This window comes from Gopherus evgoodei, chromosome 5 (assembly GCF_007399415.2).
Source record: "Gopherus evgoodei ecotype Sinaloan lineage chromosome 5, rGopEvg1_v1.p, whole genome shotgun sequence".
In the NCBI taxonomy this organism is placed as follows: Eukaryota; Metazoa; Chordata; order Testudines; family Testudinidae; genus Gopherus; species Gopherus evgoodei.
The window spans coordinates 114345820-114360037 of NC_044326.1; the positions used below are offsets into that span (position 1 = coordinate 114345820).

Here is a 14218-nt window from a genome sequence, read left to right on the forward strand (position 1 = left end):
TAAAGCATCCACTGAGCCTTCCATGGAACTGACAGCACTGGAGCATCTTCTGGTGTGATACTGGAAGGGCAAGAGTTGAATGAGGCCAGCCTGCAAAGATCAACCAGTAGGCAGCATGGGGACTCTCCAACATACTTATAGTCATCTTTATCACAATGATTTCACTCTCTTGTATGTGTGCACATGGGACACAGGCTGGAGAACAGGGAACACTGGGCCAGGAGCTTAGAGAGACTATTCTTTCTGTTCCCTTTGTGAGGGTGCACAGAAAGGGGTGGATAAGTGCTCACATTCTGTGGTGATAGGTTTGGTATAAGAACTTAAATAGAATAAAAGGTGTAAGCATAACCTGTACTAGAAGACTGCAAGTCTTTGCTGCCTTCTAGTGATGCATCCTTTTATCCTGAAGGTAAAAGATTACTATAGATGCCACTAATGGAGTTACCCATGTGGTTCTAGTCATAGAGGCTTTTGATTTTAGGACTGAAGGTTCTGCATTAAAACCCCACTAATGACCCAAGAGGTGTTGATACACAAGTAGCCCTACAACAAATAGAACCTGCACTATGCCCTACTGGCACAATGAGCACTACAGAATCTGGCCTTTAGTCTATACTTGCTGCCTGTATTTGTACATGATCTAATAAAACTTACACCTCTTCAATGTTTAATTACCTTTCCAGTCACCAAGATATATGGTAACATTCTGCCCTCCTGTGTGGGCACAACTGTCCATCACTCTGATGGGAGTCACATCTCTCAGAGCAGATTTTGCCCCTTGGCAACTAAAAGCATCCTTCTGGTTTTCAAAACTACTTTCTTCCTCCTTCATTTTATAAGATCTTCTTTTAAAAGCAGTTTTCTGCTGAAACACAACAATCAATATGGTCCAAAATATCACTAAATACAGTATGCAGAAATGAATAATGTTTCCCTGGGTCATGGAAAAAATGCCACTTAGGAGCTAAACCTTTAAAATATACTTGCGGATTTGGTGTGACCTGTTTTTCCTCTACGCTGCTATATATAGAGAAGAAGAGAAAGAATAAATGGAACTATGGTTAAAGATAGTATAACTTGCAAATGGCAGAGCAGCCAAGGGCCACGAGTGATGCAGGTTAAGATAATCTGTTTATTCTCTGCCCTCTTCTTCCTGTGCTTTTTAGTTATTGCATTTGTACCATTGGCCCCTATAAAACTGTAATGCACAATGACACCTCAATATCTCAGAGGTGGGGGGCAATTTTATGAAGCTACAGATTTCACTTCCTATGTAAAAGCAAATGAAAAGGGAGCACTTGAGAGTCAGTCTGTCATAACATCCTCTTGAGACCAAAGAGTGAAGCAGTAAATGGGTATGAGGCCTTGGCCATAATTCGATAGCATAAATCAAATATTCGCAGCCCACAGTAAATAGTAGGGCAGACCACTCTGATTATACGTGGGATTCCCCAACAACTCCAGGCTGTCCACTGCCTTCTCTCCAAGACTACCTTGCCATGGTCTGGCTCTCAGCCTACTCTGGGCACATACCCATTACACAACATGAAAAACTGCATAGAGGGACTTACTGATGCTCTGAGAATTTACATTGAATTTTGTATGATGAGAAGAAAATATGCCCCTCAGAGCAGCTGCTCTCTGATCCCTTCCAGCTTCTTTAGCTGACTATGTTCCTCAGCTGAGCTTGTGCATCATGGCCACGGAGAGGCTGAAGGAGGCTACCCAACAGGATGCAGATACTCCTTTCTCCCCTGCATGGCCCAATTCTACACCTTCCACAGAGCATTTGTAGTTTTTGTTCCATTTCAGATTGCACAGTAGAGGGGAGCACTGGGCCAAAGGTCAGCTTCTCCAAAATGGGATCCCTGCGTTTCTTTCCAAAAGACCCTCTGGACACTGGCATTCCTTAAAGGGCAGTAACTAGTGCTATGTATAATTGAGCTGTGTGCGTTAAAAATAAAATAAAAATTGTTCAAAAAACTCAATAACCCGAACAGAGAAATTCTATTATTCTACCTACAAAGGCATTTAGAGAATTGCTATGGTCAGCCAAGCTGTCTTCCAAAGCTAGCTGGTTATTACAGTATTGAGCATAACAGCAAATCACTGAAGTGTTCAACCCTGCAGTCAGCTTGGCTGGCTGCAGCAAGTTAATTTAGAAGGGAAATCGGAAAGAGCACTGCTGCATCCTATAGTAATGCTACTATTTTAGCATCATAGTCAGTAGAATGTAGCACCAGTCAGTTCAATGTACCAACATTTAACTGGAGAAAAGCTCAGTAGAATTTTGACTAAACCAAACTGAACATATCCAAGCTTTAAAGACTTCAGGTGGGAAAGAAGCATATCATTATAAACAGAAGATTCAATTCTGTTTTTCATACAAAAAGTGTAATACAAGGGTCAAATAATTAAATAGCTATTTTGGATTAAATAGCTATTTTGGAAGCTGAAGTTAAATATTTTTCTAAAAACTTGTTTGACAAAGCAGAACAAGTCCAATAAGATGTAATCAAAGACTTTAAAAGGACCTTATTAATAAAACATATGGGACCAAATTATCATTTGGTGCAATACCGCTGAAGTCAACAGAGTTACACAGGATATGAATTTGGTGCATAGTGTTGTCAACCATCCTTCCTTTAATCATCCTTATGTTTCACTCATCACATTGTACACATTCCCCCCACAGCGAAGAGATTTGAAAGGTCACATCTTAGCCAATAAAATAATTTGTGTGTACTATTGGGAAAGACAGTAACCTTAAGCAGTCATTCAAAAGTGACAACAGATTATTCAGAAGGTTGCATACTACTGCACATCAAAGATTATCTGTGCTGAGGAACTGGAATCAAAGAATCAGTGAAAGTATGAAAGAGGAAATAAAAGCATTGTCAGAAAAAATTAACTTTATCATCCCTACTTTCCTTCAGGATTCTCCAAACCTGCAAACATTAATTCGTCTCTCCTTATATTTACTTCTTTAGTTTCTGTAGGACTACTTCACTGTGGTCATAATAAAGACTACATACCCTGCTGATGTCAATTTCTGGCTTCTTTTTATCTCTGAAAGTGGATTTCTCCTCTATTCTTTCAGTCTCATTACTTATAATACTACAGGAAACAACCTTAATGGAACACTGACAATTAGAAATGTGCTGCTGTTCTGCCTGTACTGTATATCCCACTTCAGCTGCTGGCACTGTACCTTAAGACAGACCCTATCCTTTTAGGAGAACAAAAATAGCACTCGTATGCAAAGAAAATACATTGGTTTCCTGCACCCATACCAATATTACAATAAATCTGATGCATATGTTATATAAGAACGTTAGTATCTGTAAAGTACAATTCTTTCACCATAAGAACTATGAATTATAAACAGAGTTGGACAAACTGGAAGCGTACATCCCTGAAAAATCTTGCCTACAACTGAGCATGCTTACATGCAACAGCACCGGAGCAAAGTTGACAGCCTGACTGTAGCAAATAGCACAGCGAACTGAGAGGCACTTCTAATGCCAAACCATGGAGATCTCTGACACTGGGATGAAGAATCAAGGTGACATGATTGCAGAAACAGCACAAAATAGCTGATGGCAGAAGAGTGAAGAAAGAGGAGCTTGAGAATTATGATGGTGCCCAGAGACTAGAAATGATTTCAAGCTACAGATATCTGAACACACAGGACAAAGGTGGGAAAATGTGAGAAAATGGGAGAAAAAAACAACAGAAGAACATAAAAAAAAAAAAATACCCTCTCATGCAAAAAAGGGAAAGGAAAAAGCAAACTAAACTAAACTTTGGTTTGGCCGCTGGAGATACTGTCAGCTACCCAGGGATTCAAATAATTGAATTTAGCTAAAGGTTCCAGAAAAACAGAATAATGAAAAATAAACAATCGTTTTATAGTTAAGCTATAAATACACATATTGCAAGTGCTGTATACAATAGAAATTAGATATGGAAAAGACCTGTTATGTTACCACATAGTCCAATCTAGCACTTACAAGGATGTATGACACATTTCATATAAAAAAAATTGCTATTTATCTTGATTTTTATGTTTTCTTATGTTCATTTACTGTTAATGATTACATTATAACCATACTACTTGCTGCAGTTTGATTTTTTAAAAATCAGACAGGTTAAAAATATTCAGGCTAAAAATAGCAAGATAAATTTTGGAAAAGCTGATGTTTCACCATGAAAGAAAAACTGTACCTGCCTCAGAAATGTGTGTACCACACTTGCATTTTGAAGGCTAATAAGATATTTTTAAAACGCTATAGGAAAATTAAACAACTGCATGGAATTTCATCCACGATGATATATAAAAGCTGTTTGTAACGTTGCTATGTTTAGCCATCACATACTGAGCTGAAGTACCCAGCTAAGACTGACTCATCCTGTGTTTTTATATTTTTCAGCTTCCCTTCAATCTACCAGTAACTCTCAGAAAGTGGAGGTTAACCATAAAAACTTTTTTTCTCCCACAGACACTTTTAGCATTTTAATTCAGTGTTATTCTTGTGTCAGACTACTTTCTTGTACAAGTGCCACCAGACAATTCCTACTTTCACTTAAATCAATAATACTATTTAAGGCCAGATTCTGATAATCTTATGCTGATAGTATGACACTCTTAGGGTAGGTCTACACTATGGGATTATTCCGATTTTACATAAACCGGTTTTATAAAACAGATTGTATAAAGTCGAGTGCACGCGGCCACACTAAGCACATTAATTCGGCGGTGTGCGTCCATGGTCCAAGGCTAGCGTCGATTTCCGGAGCATTGCACTATGGGTAGCTATTCTGTAGCTATCCCATAGTTCCCGCAGTCTCCCCCACCCCTTGGAATTCTAGGTTGAGATCCCAGTGCCTGATGGGGCAAAAATCATTGTCGCGGGTGGTTCTGGGTAAATGTCATCACTCATTCCTTCCTCCGGGAAAACAACGGCAGACAATCATTTTGCGCCCTTTTTCCCTGGATTGCCCTGGCAGACACCATAGCACGGCAACCATGGAGCCCGTTCAGCTTTTTTTTTTTTTTTTTTTATAGTCACCGTATGTGTACTGGATGCCGCTAACAGAGGCGTTACTGCAGCGCTACGCAGCAGCATTCGTTTGCTTTTGCATGATAGCAGAGACGGTTATCAGTCGTTCTGTACCGTCTGCTGCCATTGTAAATTGGCAGTAAGACGGTTATCTGTCATTCTGTACTGTCTGCTGCTATGATGGGTGCCCCTGCCTGAGGTCGACCGGGGGGTGCAAAGGCAAAACTGGGAATGACTCCCCGAGTCAATCCCTCCTTTATGATTTCTAAAAATAGAGTCAGTCCTGCCTAGAATATGGGGCAAGTGTGCTAGAGAAGCAGTGTATCAGAGAACACAGCTGCTCTGTGTCAGATCCCGCAGAAATGATGAGCTACATGCGATTCACAGGGGGTGCCCCTGCAACAACCCCACCCATTGCTTCCCTCCTCCCCCAACCTTCCTGGCCTACCATGGCAGTGTCCCCCCCCATTTGTGTCATGAAGTTATAAAGAATGCAGGAATAAGAAACAGTGACTTGCTAGTGAGATAAAATGAGGGGAAGGCAGCCTCCCGGTGCTATGACAGTCCAGGCAGGACATTAAGCGGTGCGGAGAGGAGCCCAGCATCCCGCTGCTATGATAGTCCAGGCAGTACAGAATCTTTTCTTTACACAGGAAAGGGAGGGGGCTGATGGAGCTCAGCCCCCAGTTGCTATGATGAGGACGGTTACCAGCCGTTCTGTACCATCTACTGGGAATGACCAGGAATCATTCCTATTTTTACCCAGGCACCCCCGGCCGACCTCACCTGAGGCAAGCCAGAAGCACTCACGGGCTGATGGTGACGATGGATATCAGTCATATTGTACTGTCTGCTACCAGGGAGGGGAGAGGAGCGGATACTGCTCTTCACTGCTGCAGCATTGCATCTACCACCAGCATTCAGTAGACATAGGGTGACATTGAAAAAAGTCAAGAAACGATTTCTTTCCCTTTTCTTTCACGTGGTGGGGGGAGGGAGTAAATTGACGAGCTATACCCTAAACCACGCTGGACAATGTGTTTGAACCTACAGGCACTGGGAACTCAGCCAAGAATGCAAATAGTTTTCGGAGACTGTTGTGGACTGTGGGATAGCTGGAGTCCTCAGTACCTCCTCCCTCACTCAATGAGCGTCCATTTGATTCTTTGGCTTTCCGTTACGCTCGTCATGCAGCACTGTGTAGCCTGGAGATTTTTTTCAAACACTTTGGCATTTCGTCTTCTGTAACAGAGCTCTGATAGAACAGATTTGTCTCCCCATACAGCGATCAGATCCAGTATCTCCTGTACGGTCCATGCTGGAGCTCTTTTTGGATTTGGGACTGCATCGCCACCAGTGCTGATCAGAGCTCCACGCTGGGCAAACCGGAAATGTAATTCAAAAGTTTGCGGGGCTTTTCCTGTTTACCTGGCCACTGCATCCGAGTTCAAATTGCTGTCCAGAGCGGTCACAACGGTGCACTGTGGGATACCGCCCGGAGGCCAATACCGTCGATTTGCGGCCACACTAACCCTAATCCGATATGGTAATACCGATTTTAGCGCTTCTCTTCTCGTTGGGGAGGAGTACAGAAATCGATTTAAAGAGCCCTTTATATCGATATAAAGGGCCTCAGTGTGGACGGGTGCGCAGTTAAATCGGTTTAACGCTGCTAAAATCGGTTTAAACGCGTAGTGTAGACCAGGCCTTACATACGCCCAGTAGCATCTTACTCCACAAGTAGTCTCACTGAAGACTACTCATGGAGTAAGGCATTAGTTAACATGAGTAAGGGTATACAGACTTAAGTGCTTTGCTGAATATGATGACAGCATCCTCTGGCAAAGAGTTCCACAGGTTGACTGCACTGTATCACAAGTCAACATACTGAATTTTTTTACAGACATACTAATTTTTTAAAACATTCCTAACAATTGGGAAATAGATAATATCTAAGCAATGTGGGGGTCCTGGTGATAGAAACCTTTGAAACCATATATTTGGTGTTTGTTATTACTACTTCAAACGAGGGGGTGCGGCAGCCCCCCCAGCTCCAGCACCACTGCCTGCTAGGGCTAAAGAACCCATGAAAAGTAAATTATGTAATGTTTAGAGACCCAGTTTGTTTCCCAGTCCCCTAGGTAGAGGGCATCTTGCCAGAATTTACTGTAGTGCTAGCTGCAAGTGTAGGGTGAAACTGGCTCACTCATTATGTCTGAGGTAATTAAAGAGGAATGTTAGTATGTATTTAGATTTCAAACTTTATTGTTCCGATTTGTGAGGAGAAGGAATGCCTACTACTGTCATTTGAAAATTCTGTGAACATTATTCAGTTTACCTATTTTCAGTACCTGGTTTTAGCCCCACATAATTGAAATCAAAACATTAATGTCCCTGATGTTAAACAAGCTTTTCATTGTGTAGCTTTTTACTAATTAAAAAAAAGGATAATTAGAAAAACATGTTTAGCATAACTGTCCAGTTTTTAGAAGAGAAAACAAAGCACTATTTATTCTAGGCAAGAAGATGAAGCCCCCCATTTGGCTAAAAGGATCCACATGAGTATGGCCTTTCAAATTATGGAAGTTGAGAATCTGGCCTCCCTCAGTGTTCAAGCTATTCAAAACCCATTTTCCTTTGAATGTGAGAGTTCCTATCATGAACAACCACAAGGGGATGAATAATTCAAGCTAATGAGATCTACACCAGTTGCAGAAGTTTAACAACAAGTCAGAGATCAGATTCTCACCCTTTTTCTCTGCAGATTGAATTTCCCTCTCTCACTTTGACAGAGGATGATATAACCTACTTTTAAAAAATCTTCATTTCTCTTTGAGACACAGAATGCTGGAAGACTATCTTGGTGGCCACTTGGCAGTTGTCTTGCTCCTAGAGTATTGGTGTCAAAGGCTCACCTCTGCATGTTCTGTGAAGTTCTCCTTAAAATCAGATCTAATGTTCATATATCTTACTACTATGTAGACCTAGTTAGGAATTGAGGGAACTAAGCAGAACAGCAAAAGTGGGATTGTGCAGTCGTGGTAAAGACACTATTTACTCTTCTGAATCAGGATTAGGCTTTGCAGGTGCCAAGCCACAGAAGCCCACTGAGTTTCCATGATTCCATTCCTGCTAAGCCAAACACTTCCCTGAATAGAGAGTTTCAAGTTTGTAATGGAAATGTTATACATATATTTTCCCCAAAGAAAGCCCTTCATGGAGAGTTAAAGACCAATCCTAACTGAAAATTAGTCAATTATTTTAAAGATTTTACTTTAAAAAGACAATTTAGTATATGTGAAAAGTATATTGCCTGCCTGGGTGAAGAAATATTTCTTTATACATAGAACAAATACCACATGGGCAACAGCAGTACACTACTCTCCCTCACTTTCCCACTCTGTAGAAGGAGAAGCACCTTCTACAGTTGCTAAGGCACAGTTGTTTTGCTTGTGTGTCTATTCAGTCCTTGTCCTCTGTGCTCAGACTGCCAAAACAACGTCATTTTGATGTGGACAACCGTCCACTGGGAATGCAGATGAGAGCATCAAATCATTTTAAATAGCCCAATATGTAGCCATCACATGGTGCTAACTTTGAATCACTATAAACCAGCCTCCAAACTGAAATGGTTACAAAAGAGGTGAAAAGCTCTGTATCTTATTTCTAATCCTCTGACCAGCTAGTCTTCTTTGTAAAATAATTTTTGCCAGTTCACATTAATTATCCTAATCTGATAGATCTACGTTACCCAACATGAAACATGTTTCCAAACATACTGTATTTTGACTTATGCCATCTGATTTACGCCATGCCTTCTAGTGAGGATCATTGGAAATATTCTAGTGCTTGCAATCTGTTTGATACAATATAATGGAACGTATTGCATAAAAATAAATACATTCAGGTAAAACCTGGTGTTATGTGGAGCTCTAGTGGTAGTAAGGAAGTAAAGCAGTACATAACACCAAATAAGACAATGGCAGAGGATATCCTGAGCCTGAAAATAGAATAGTTGGAAAATGACAGGATTAATTTAAAAATGAGTTAACATGAAAAGAGAAAACTGTCTGATGCTTCAGGGTCATGGAATACAACTCTGTGTATAAGCATAACACTGTTCTTTAGTGCTAAATCTTGAACTTCATTAATCTTTCTACAGTTAGGCATTAGGAATATCAAATCCAGGCTGTATGCCCAACTCATTTTTTTTTAGTTGATAAAATTACTATTGCTTTCCACACTACACCCCCCAATTTGATAATATTTCTTACTGAAACTAGTCCTATTCCAACATTCATATGCCCCGTTTCATGCCAGTTGCTAAGATTTCTATATAGGATAGTAAAAAAAAAAAAAAAAAAAGTACTATCATTGCATTATCAGCAAAATACTATTCACAGGGAGTTTCATCCCTGAGGTTCAATAATCCCCTGAAGTCGATGAGTTTGTCGTGAGTTAATCCCTTGACTAGAAGAGCTCCTTCCTTAAATACCTACTTTGCAGTCTCACATCCTACTGACATATAAATAGTTTATAAAAAACACATGTCAAATATTGACTCATTATATTCCATCTCTCTATGCATGTCAACATCCCTACCTTTTAAATAAAGAGCCATTTTTCTTAACACAATACTTCTAGAGCATACTGTACTCCATGGTGCCCCATCACACACAATGTGTGCCAGTGACCCTATAGCACCTACTGAACACCAGCATTATCTTCGTAATTTCTGAGAAGTCAACATGGTCTGTTCTATATATCAACAGAAGTCTAATAAATCAAATAAAATTAATCTTCAGCAGTTACCTAAAAAAATAGCACCAGACCACAAGTAGTAGAGAACACAACACAGAAAAGGACCATAAAACTTTTGTTAGGGTCCACAAGCAACCAAACTCAACTCTGAAATCCTTATTCAGACAACACTCCCACTGAAATTCTTGGGAGTACTGCCTGAGTAAGGACATCAGGATTGGGTCCACGTGCCTTAAAAGAATATACAGTATGAGACAGTCACTTTCTAAAATACCATATTATCCATGATGAAGAAAAAAAACCCCAAACATAACTAAAAAGTTCATAGGTACACTAGGGCAGATTTAAAAGGAACCCTAAAGTTACTTTTAATCTGTTTAAAGCTATATGTATATACTTAATATATTGCATTCTCCTTTTCAAAAAAAGCCAGAGGCATATAGAGAATATATTTCTTCTCATTAAACTAATGCATAGGCTTGATTACACTTTTTAAGTATCCACTGGCCTAATTTTATTTTCATGAATATTTTTTTCTAATCTTATGCCACCTCACGATGGAAACAGGGTAACATTTGGGGCTTTATCCTCTCTCTCTCTCTCTCTCTCTCTCTCTCTCTCTCAGAGGTTCAGTTGTTCATTAAAAGCTGTGTCCCCCATGTTATATTTAATATTTGTTGTTATTACATGTATGTCTGACAGACAAAGAATAAAAAAAAAAGTCAAAATCCCCTGACTCCAAGGAAACATTTCAAAGTTGTTCCTGTTTACCTGCTGGGCAGTTGCACTCTGGAGGTGCTTCTCTTGCTATTCTTATTTTTGCCAAATGCTCGTGGGATTTCTGTGGGGGAAAGGGGGAACATTAGCCAACTTGGTAAGCATTAGCTCACTCCATTACAGCAGGATTATAGACTTGCAGGTGTAATTTATGATTTACAACTATTTGAAAGACTGCATAACTAATGATGACTTCTTGGACTTGGACTTGATCCAAACTGTATCAATGACCTAAACACCCCAACCACAACTTGAGCATTTCTCTCTCTCTCTCTCTCTCTCTCTCTCACACACACACACACACACACACACACACACACACACACACCTGAGTTTCTACCCATCGCAGCTTCACTTGTGTGGTATTACATCTCCATACAAACTACCTCTTCCCCCACACGCAGCATCTAGTGCATATGGATTAAATGTAGAAACCTTGGTTCCTCGGGTGAGAGAAGAGTCAATAACAACATTATACTCAAAGGTTAACTACTCTATCAGTATAATTTCAGACTCTGCTGTCAAACGGGCTAGAGAGATCCTTATGACAGACCTCTGAAACCCACACCTTACTTTAACAGCCACATCCAAGGGCTTCTTTTCAAGCCTTAACTGTAGATACTCTTGTATCCAACCCATCCCAAGTAAAGCATTTATTGGGATCAATAATATTCAATAAAAGGACTTCCCTTAATCTCCATGGGATCATATTTTTTAAACACGGGCAAGAGTCTCTGTCTCTTGAGTTCTCCCTCTACTCTGCCACACACACATTTGGCAATTTCACTTTGCTGCAAGTGCCCAATGTTTCTTTCTAGCCTTTCCAGGAATGGTCCCCCCCCCCACTCATCTACCCCCACCCCAACCCCTACTTTCATTTCCAGCATAAATCCCGGGGAACAGGTTTGCTCACATCCGTGAAGCAGAAACTCATATTGGAAATGGCTAATTAAAGGTCCTGCATAGGACATCCCAGTCCCACCCATGTCCAGACCCACAGACAACACCAAGTCTTCCACACCTGAGCTAGAAGTCGCTCCACTTTTTCTTGCATCATTGAATTTAGCTGATCCAGGGAGAAGCCGGGCAGCAGCTGGTAAGAAGCAGCAGCAGCAGAGAAGTCCCCTTGGGCGCTCTCGATGGCAGAGACCCTCGCGTGTAGATCACTGGTCTTCACCCCCAGATACACACAGGAGGCTACAGCCACCACTGACAGGAAAGCACCCAGCAGCGAACTGGAGGGCAGAGTCCAGCTAGGACAGCAGCGCCATCCCCCAAGGCAGCTCGGCTCCCCGTTGCCATCCTGTCTTTTGGCTTCTTGGCTTTTCCCCAACATGCTTTTCCACCCTGTAGATGCAGCAGTTTTTCCTCCCCCCACTGGGGGCAACTAGTTTACAGAGGCAAAAAAAAAAAATAAAAGCAGTTGAAAAAATAAAGCAAAAGCCCAAAAATGGGTTACACGCGTTTAATGCAAAGAGAGAGCACGCAGCAGAGCCTTCATTGCCAACCTCACCAGGGCACCTTGGGAGGGATCAAAAACCAACCATCCAGCGGGAGAGAGGGCGAGACCCCAAAAAACCAGCCGGGCAAAACCAAAGCAGCAGGGTGGGTTTTGGAGTGTTTCACACCCCCGACCCGCCTAGAGAAAAACCTTTGCGAAGTATCCCAAGTGTAGCGCCTGCAAACGCCTGCCACTTGTCAGCGAGATTTCAGGTGCACGGGGAGGAGATGGGGCGGTAGGGGGGAGCCCTCCGGGAGATGGAGCGCGAGGACTTGTTGCTTCCCCTTCTCCCCTCCACCTGGCTCGCCCCCTAAGAGGAGGTTCAGTTCAAGAGCCACGGCACGGCGAGAGGGAATCCAGCAAGTGGCTGCGGCCCCGCGGCTCCCCAGCCCCCAGTCTGCGGGCGTGCGAGCCGTGAATATCCCTCGCTGTATGTGTGTCAGTAGCACAGCGCAGCAGCTTCCCCTCGCCGGCTCTTCCCTCCGAACTGGCCACAGCTCCCGCTGCACGCCGCCTCCAAGCCCCCGACAGAACCTCCCGGGCCTCATTAACATAATTTATTCACCTAGGCCGAGGGGAGGTCGCTCAGCCCCTCACCCAGCGGGCGGACAGGGGATTCGGCTCTTCGCGTAATTTATGCAGAATCCCGGACCGCTCACCCAAAGCTGGTTGGCTGCGCCCGACCGTTTATTAGACTAACGGGCACGGACGGGCCTCTTGCGGGGAGGGGGGAAACGAGGTAGGGGCTGCTCCAAGCGGGGCCACTATGGAGCACCCGGCCCTGCTTCAGGCTCCTGCCCCCGCTGCGGGAGGAGGCTCTGGAGCTCGGCCTAAAAGAACGTGGTAGCAGTTTGTGTGAGTGATACTAGAACTCTGCATTGTCCGTGTGGATAGGTGGAGGGTGTGTGGTTTGAGGACAGGACGTGGCTTTGTCCCTGATTCTGCCACAAACTCCCTGTGAAATCGTGGGCAATAGCACTACTTTCTGATACTCAGCATTTGTCCTTCCACAGACCTCTAAGTATAAAGCATCATTACCTGAGGAAACTGAGGCACCCAACCATTATGTGACTTGCCCCAGATCCCCTGGCCATGCACTGCACTGCAATAAATCACCAGCGGCTGGCCCATGCTAGCAGGACTACAAAACTGTAGTGTAGATGTTGCTGCTGAAGCTCTGGGACCTGCCAGGGATCCCAAGACAGCTGAGCCGAGCAAGCCCTAGACAGCTGCGGGTGTTTTATTGCAGTGTAGACATACCCTCCATGGCCAAATCAGGAACAGAACCAGGTTTTCCAATATCATGCCCCATCAAGTAACTGCTCTCTGAGTCACTCAGATTCCCTATCTGTAAAACAGGAGAGAGAATACTTGCATACTTTTACAGGGGATGAATAAGAGGGTGTTATGATACATAATTCATTAATATATGTAGAATTTCACAGTAGTAGTATTCAGTTGCCATTTCTAAAGTGGATGCATGACACTTTTTAAGAATAAAAAGGACAATTGTGTGTACAATTAAGTTGCTATTTGCAAAATGTGACTCTACTCAATATGCTTTTTTTTTTCAAATTCTGTATCACTTGAGAAATTGTTACTTCTTCCCCTACTCTATGCTTGTGTAGTCATTTTAGCTATTGATTTTTTGTTTTTCCTTCTCTGCTCTTGCACACACACTAATGAATTTCCATTATTGCTGTTTTGTGTGACTAGAAAACAAGCATTAACATGTACTGAATTGCCACATGACCTAGTGAGTAGTTCAGTTTTGTGCTCCCTCTTCCTCTATATCTCTCTCCTGCTAACACTGCATTTACCTGTTGGGTTTTGTTTCCCATTTTAGCCTCATCACAATGTAGTTGAGAGAGTTGCTGCTGACTAAAACTAATGCTTAGCACTTATATAGCACTTTTCATGCTCAGCAAACTTTTCAAACACTAAAGGGCCTGATAGTAGAGTCCTTATTCACCCTGGTGAGCACATACGGAAATATTCTCAGGAAAGACAATGCAAGTACTCACATGAGAAAGTGCTCACCGTACTCAGTAAGGACTCCATAATCTGATTTCAAATAGATTAGCAGAGTTGGTCAGACAATACAGAAAGTAATTTG

The 14218-nt window shown here is 42.3% G+C and overlaps 1 protein-coding gene across 1 annotated transcript in view; it reads right to left on the reverse strand.

Annotated features, from left to right (window-relative positions):
* The window catches only part of COL25A1 (collagen type XXV alpha 1 chain), a 431307-nt gene extending 418719 nt beyond the window's left edge, over positions 1–12588 (reverse strand). Inside the window, exons 1-2 of the mRNA XM_030564569.1 lie at positions 11623–12588; positions 10596–10665 (exon numbers count right to left, since the gene is read on the reverse strand). Coding sequence (XP_030420429.1) covers positions 10596–10665; positions 11623–11937 — 385 coding nt within the window. The 5' untranslated portion in view covers positions 11938–12588. The remainder of the gene's footprint in view (positions 1–10595; positions 10666–11622) is intronic.
* Between the last annotated feature and the right edge of the window lie 1630 nt (positions 12589–14218).